Consider the following 7,132-nt stretch of genomic DNA (forward strand, 5'->3'; position numbering starts at 1 on the left):
ATATTCTCCATTTGTTTATCTTTTGCAATAATGAGGATTGAATCCAGGGGCACTATACCATTGAGTTACACCTCCTGCCCCTTTTCTTTTCTTTTCTTTTCTTTTCTTTTCCTTTCTTTCTTTCTTATTTATTTATTTTGTGAGACAGTTGGCAAGGCTGGTTTCAAACTTATGGCCTTCTGCTCCAGCCTCCCGAATTGCTGGGATTACAGGTATCTGCCACTGTACCCACCTCTTCCTGTTTATACAGTGAATTTTTCTTTGACTGAATCTAGTGCTAAGGAAGTTTATTAAGGCCATAATTTTTTTTTTAATTATTTGATCTATTGGTGTAAAGACTCACACTTTGACATTTTGTCTGTTCTGAATACTTAGGATGAAATTCTCAACCTTATGTTTTATTCTCTTGCTGCTGTTAAACAGATTTCCCTTATCCCTGTTTGAGCTACTATCTGGGACACTTTTTCATTACTCATGTCTGTTTTGGTACTAGGAATTGAACCCAGGGATGCTTTAGCACTGAGCTACATCTCCTGTTATTTTTGTTCATAACTTGGAGACAGGGTCTCACTAAGTTACAGAGGCTGGCCTAGAACTTAGATTTCCCTATCTCAGCCTCCTGAGTTGCTAGGATGGTAGGTGTGGACCTATAATCATCACACCTGGCTTATTACTCATGTCTTAAATATTTCATCTTTGATGCCGTAAAACACTTTGAATTTATGTGCCTTTTTTCATTTTGTTGTGATTTAGGCTATATTCCCCATCTGCTACATTGTAGAGAATTTGGAGAATATAGGAAAAATGTAAAGCGGAATAAAATATTTGCTTACAATTCCCTCATTGTTAACATTTTGTTGTGTGTCTTTTTAAGTTATTCCCAACCCCTAAATTGTGCACTTACTTTCACATACTTTACATAGTGTCTTAGAGAACAGACCTTATTTACTGTAATGGGGAGCTAAGTTTTCTACTTTGGTGTATTTTTACTGTTTTCTCTGCAGGTGAATTCCCTATCATCAGCCCAGGTCGGGTATATGAGTACACCAGCTGTACCACATTCTCTACGACATCAGGATATATGGAAGGATATTATACCTTCCATTTTCTTTACTTTAAAGACAAGATCTTTAATGTTGCCATTCCCCGATTCCATATGGCATGTCCGACATTCAGGGTGTCAATAGCCCGACTGGTAAGTTAAATGTTCCCCTCTAGTGTTGATGTATATGACTTTGTAAAATTAACTCTACAGAGGATCTTTGGTTAGGCAGACAAGAAATTTGTAAGTGAGTTTCTACAGAACCCTGGACATTCTGGGGAAATATGGAAGTATCTTGGGCAGGTGAATATGTTAGGGGAGATGAACAGCAGATAAACTAAACTCACTACTCTTCATCCAGAGAAACTACTGTTAACCTGTTCTAAAGAGTCATCTTCTTTTCCACTATTTCCAGAAACAATTCTGTGGTCTAGATATGTTAGAGTATGAGAAGTACCATGCTAGACCAGTTAGAATTGACTTTATTTTATTAAGACTGGGAAGTTAATTTTTTTTTGCTAAAATTCCCTGTGTAGTAAAATAAACAAATATTCTGTAGCAATTATGATAAAGAGGGTAAATGGGTAGATTTGTATTTTTAACAGTTTCTTTCTGGGACCATTTCTCAAGTCAACCACGTATATTTTTAAAACCTCATGTTTAGGGTTACCTTATAACAGGCATAAAGTAACCAATTTTATGGACTATAAAATGATAAAAGGAAAATTATGAAGCTCATTATACAATAGGAATAAAATATGAATTGTATATGCAGAATGCAACTGAGTTGTAGGACTGAATGTTCAGATAATGCCCCCATCTCCTGGACTGGTCCTGATGGGTGGGTCTGAAATAAGTCTGGAAAGATGGATGTGATATTAACCTGACCCTGAGATGACAGTCTCAACTCCTATTCTGAAAGAAAAGGATGATGATGAGCCCTTAGGCCATGATACTTGTTTTATGGTGAAAAGAAACTATAGTCTGGATTTGGAAGTGAAATTTTAATTTTCTTCCAGATGGAGGAATGCTAGAAATTGTATTTCCAGTACTAGAAATTTGCCACTTCCTGTGACAGACTTCCATTTTTTCACTAGCCCAGTATCTGTCTGAGATTGGTCTATCTTATTCTTAAATGGTTGATATTCATCTGTGAAGCTATATGGGACTGGAGTTTTCTTTGTGGGAAAAATTTAAAATATAAGTTTAATTTCTTTAATATTCATATTTTCTATTTCTTCTTGTTTCAGTTTTGGTAATTTGTGCCTTTCAAGGAATTTGTCCATTTCATCTAAATGTTGAATTTATTGGCGTAAAGTTATTCACAATATTCCCTTGATATCCTTTTAATGGCTACAAGAATTGTAGTCACATATGTCCTCTTTTGTTTTTAATATTGGTATTTTATATCTACTCTTTTGTTCATCACATGATTATCATTTTTGTTGATTAAAGGAACAACTTTTGGTTTCACTGATTTTTCTCTATTCATTTTTCTATTTCATTGATTTCTATAGTTATCTTTCTTTTTTTACTTTGGGTTTAATTTGTTGTTCTAGCTTTTTAAAGTAGAAGTTTATTGATTTTAAATTCTAAGCACTGTTTTAGCTATATTTCATAAATTTTGGTGTGTTTTTGTTAACATTAGTTCAAAATAGTCCCAAATTTCCCTTGTAACTTAATTTTGACCTGTGACTTTTTTACCAGTGTGTTGATTTCTAAAATTGGGGAACTTTTCAGTTGTCTTTTGGTTATTGTTTCCTAATTTCATTGTGGTTAGAAAACTTCCTCTGTATTTTCAATACTTGTAAATGTTTTATGGCCCAATCTTATGTGAAGAATTTACATATGTTGGTAAATGATCCTTGTGTATTTGGAAAGAATGTATATTCTGCCATTGAGGGGAATATTAATATATACAGGTCTAACTGGTTAACAGTGTTTTTCAGATATCTGTATATTTATTGCTTTGGGGGGAGGGGGACCTTTGTTCTGTCAACTACTGAAGAGATGATTGTTGAAATTTCCAACTAAGATTACAGTTTTTGTCTATTTCTCTTTTCCGTTCTGTCAGACTTGCCTCATGTATTTGGAAGCTTTATAATTGTGTACAAATGTGCTTAGGATTGTTGTGTCTTTTTAATGAAGTGATTCTTTTATTATTATGAAACTCCTTCTTCATCTCCATAACATACTTTGTCCTGAAGTTTAAAGAGCACTAAAGCTTGTTTGGCAGCTAAGCTACTGTTGGGTCATCTTGATCCTTTTGAGGATTGTTTTCTTCAGTATTCGTTGGGGCAAGTGTAAAGTGCTCTCTACTTAAGGACAGTCATTCTCCAACATTTCAGTTTCATGACCCTCTCAGACGCTTAAATTCAGTAAGGGCTCCAAAGAACTCTTGCTTACATGGGTTACATTGATAATTATCATATTAGAAGCTAAAACTGAGAAGTTTGACAACATTTACTTAGCAGTTCCTTTTAAAATTACAATAAATAAACCCATTACATGCTCAACCCTCTCAACTATGTATTTATTTATTTAGAGTTTCAGTTTCTTCTTAAGCACAAATAAATATATTAAATCTTGACCTGCCTTATGGAAAACGTTTCTTCTCAAGGATGAGAAATCAGTAAAGATAAATGAGAATTCTGGACATATTTCTAACTGACATAAAAAAGGCAATGGGGGTTGAATTGGTCAACCTTTTGTTTCTATATTAGTTTTCTTGCTATATAAGTTCAATTGTTTTGCTCCTTTCTTTTGTCCTCTACCAGTCTGATTAATTAGAAGGCTTAACATTTCCTTTTTCGTTATACTCTGCCATTTTAAAAAATGCTGTTGGTCAGTCTTTATCTTTCCTTGCAGGCAGGTTGTTCATTTATTGTGCTTGTCGGAGGGTGTTGTAGAAGCTCCTGCTTCTCACTTATTTCTGTCGCTGTGTTCCTCTTTCTATCTGCTGTTGATGCACGAGCACTTTCATCTGAGCATCTCCCTCTTTAGCCACATGGATCTCTTAAGTTTTTCTGTTTTCTTCATTATCGTAATTAATAATCATACTACCTGGAGCTCATGTTTTAGTATTTTCAAAGTCTTCCCCTTCTTGCCTTTGGGACCTACTGAATTTTAAAGTCGTCATTCCTTAGATTAAAAAAAAACGGAAACAAATAATGGGATATCTTATACGTCACATCTGTGTATCTTTTCGGATTGTTATTGTTAGTATGAAAATAAAATTCTAAGTGACCCAAATCCTTTCTCCTACATTAATTCATTTTCTCATTCAACAAATATTTGAGTACTGTAGTCAACAATACAATCAAAATTCTTGCCTTGAAATTTACATTCCAATTAGAAGAAAAGCTGTAACAAATACTGTGTGCTTGTGTCAAGTAGTAACGAGTGCCTGGAGAACAGTCAGGGGATAAGGAGTGTCCTGTTGGGCTCTGATGTAAAGATGTGTCAGGAAAGGCCTTGGTGACACGTAAGCTGAGACATGAAAGGAGCAGAGGGCGCCGGGTGGATATGTGCAAGAAGAATATTCAGCCAAGGGGCAGCAGGTGCGGAGGTTCTGACGCAGTTGTGTGGCGGGTATGTGAACCAAGGAGGCCAGTACGGCTTGAGCTGGGTGAACGAGGAGGGGAGCAGACTGGTGAGGTGAGGTCAGAGGGCGAGGGGTGCTGGATCATAGAGTGCCATAAGAGCCCTGATGGAAGGACTTTCGCTGACATCATGCCTGAAGTTTCCAGTTTTTCTCAGATTACCAACTAGAATTCTGTCTGATATAACAACATTTAAGAGTTGTTATATCAGACAGAGAAAATTTGCAGTCAGGAGTAAGTCAAGGCTTGCTTAGAGGCATTGCTTGAGCAAAACTGAAATTTCCAAGAGATGTTTAGATAGTGCACGTTCATCATCACTCCTGTCCTGTTCTAGAGCCTCCAACAAGTGACTGTTAGAGCAGAGGCTGCCCTTTCCCCACAGTGTGGATCCATCTTAGTGGTACACTTCTAGTGAATTGGCAAGTGACACTGACTTCTGAAGCTAATTTTGAAAAGGGCAATACGCCTTCATCCTAGTTCTCGCTCTCCTGGAACACGTGCCTTTGCTGCCCTGAGCCACCACACAAGAAGTCTAGTTACCATGAAGCTGCCGTGCTGGAGAGACCATATAGAGACACCACATAGAGAGAAGGCGGTACTAGGAGCCCCAGCTGTTTCAGTCTGGAGACTTGGATTACCCCAACCCAGTACCAGACATGTGAGTGAAGAAACCCTTGAGGTGACACCAGTTCCAACCACCATCTGATTGTGACATCACAAGTGCTCAAGCGAGAACAACCCCATTGAGTACTTCCCAGATACCCAACCTGCAGAAACCAGGAGAGATAATATATGACTGTTGTTGTTTTAAGTCACTAAAAAAATAAAGAACTTTTTTAAAGTTAGAGGCTACCGATGTTTGAATTAAAATGATGTGTCTTTTTGGTAGGAGCTCAATAAAAATCTTTTGAGACCTCTTTCTGGTAGTGCATTAAAGTTACCAATAGAGGTCATACCTGATATTTTCACATCCTCTTTTCTGTAAGTATATAGAGAAACCAAGAATTGTTATGTAGTACATTAGTAGGAGAAGTTCAGTAAAACTTTATCTTGGACTGTTAGTAGTCTACTTGCTATATTGTATGAATTACAACTACTGTGTAGAAGTAAGTATTGTCTTAGTGAAATATGTCTACCATCATAACAATATATATTTTAGAGTCTGCATCAGCATGTGCATTATGAAAACTACACTCTTACAGTCTGTCAAAACTCATTTGGGCATGTATGGATTCTAGATAAATGAGAATTTGCATTAAATTACTATAAAAAACTAATGGACAATAATCTTATCAAAAGATTGTTTTCTCTTTCAAGGAAATGGGTCCTGATGAATATGAAGAGATGGAAGAAGAAGAGGAGGAGGAGGAAGAAGAAGATGATGATGAGTCAGCCGACATGGAGGAATCAGATGAAGACGAAGAGGAGGAGAGGAGGAGGAGAGTCTTTGACGTTCCCATTCGCAGGCGCCGCTGCTCCCGCCTTTTTTAGCCCGCCTTCTGCTGGCGGAAGCACTGGATGACTCTAGTCTGTTAAATAGAATTCTCAATAATGTAAAATAACTAAATTGTGCTTGGCATATAGCAGGAAACTAGCATGAAATATTGTTCCAGGCCCTGAGTCCTGGGCGACACTACATTAGGAATTGGATTGTTTTGGTTTGCTTTGTGGTTTTGAGGTAGAAGAGGAATTGGGAATTTTCTTTTCCAGGAGTCAGTAAAGGAACAGGTAGTTCCCATTTCTAGCTAAGGAACAGATAGTTCTCTGTTTTAAAATATTTTCTACTTACAAAAAATATAGAAATAGAGAGGGAATTGTTTTGAAATAAGGATTTAAAATGTAGCAGAAATACCTACTCAAGGATAGAGAGAAACTATGTGACTGAATGATTCTGTGAAAAGACTTCTTACAGTTGTGAAATATTTAGAAATGAAAAAAAAATTTGTAATTAGACTAACTCATTTAGTGATTCCTAATATTTTGTACTCACGGGGAACTAATTGACTAAATAACTTGAATGCTAATGGTTTGTCCTTTCTTAGACAATCTGTCCTTGAATTTAAAGTCTTTGTCACTAAGACCTTGAATTTAAAGCTTTCATAATTACAACCTTGAATTTAAAGTCCTCAACATGATGACTTTGAATTTAAGTTAAAGTCCTCACACTCTGATGTTTATCTTATTATTTACAAAGGTATCACTTGGAAATGTAGTGTGTGAAAGTATGTAGTGTGTTATTACCACAAGTTTCTTCACTATGTCTCATGTTGTCTAAATTTGTAAATACTGCTTCTGTTTAGTTTCTCATTTATACACTTGACCGTCTAACTTTGTGATAAGTGACATGAATTTTATGTTAGGATTAAGGATGTTTTCCTGAAACATGGATTTTTTTTTTTTTTGTAATTATATAATTGAGAGTTTGGAATGAAATCCTTAAGTGTCAAAAACTCATCTTTTAAAAACAAAGTTTGGTTGCAATCCTGTA

General features: G+C 36.0%; 1 protein-coding gene across 2 annotated transcripts in view; it reads left to right on the forward strand.

Moving 5' to 3' along the window:
* The window catches only part of Fbxo3 (F-box protein 3), a 31,781-nt gene extending 24,649 nt beyond the window's left edge, over positions 1–7,132 (forward strand). The window contains exons 10-11 of one of the 2 annotated variants that reach the window (XM_026404192.2): positions 1,005–1,195; positions 5,962–7,132. In XM_026404192.2, the coding sequence (XP_026259977.2) occupies positions 1,005–1,195; positions 5,962–6,135 (365 nt within the window). In that variant the 3' untranslated portion in view covers positions 6,136–7,132. Of the gene's footprint in view, positions 1–1,004; positions 1,196–2,292; positions 2,435–5,961 lie in introns of those variants that run through there. The other variant, XM_077798158.1, reaches the window with a different exon arrangement.

The sequence above is a fragment of the Urocitellus parryii genome, chromosome 4, assembly GCF_045843805.1.
Source record: "Urocitellus parryii isolate mUroPar1 chromosome 4, mUroPar1.hap1, whole genome shotgun sequence".
NCBI lineage: Eukaryota > Metazoa > Chordata > Mammalia > Rodentia > Sciuridae > Urocitellus > Urocitellus parryii.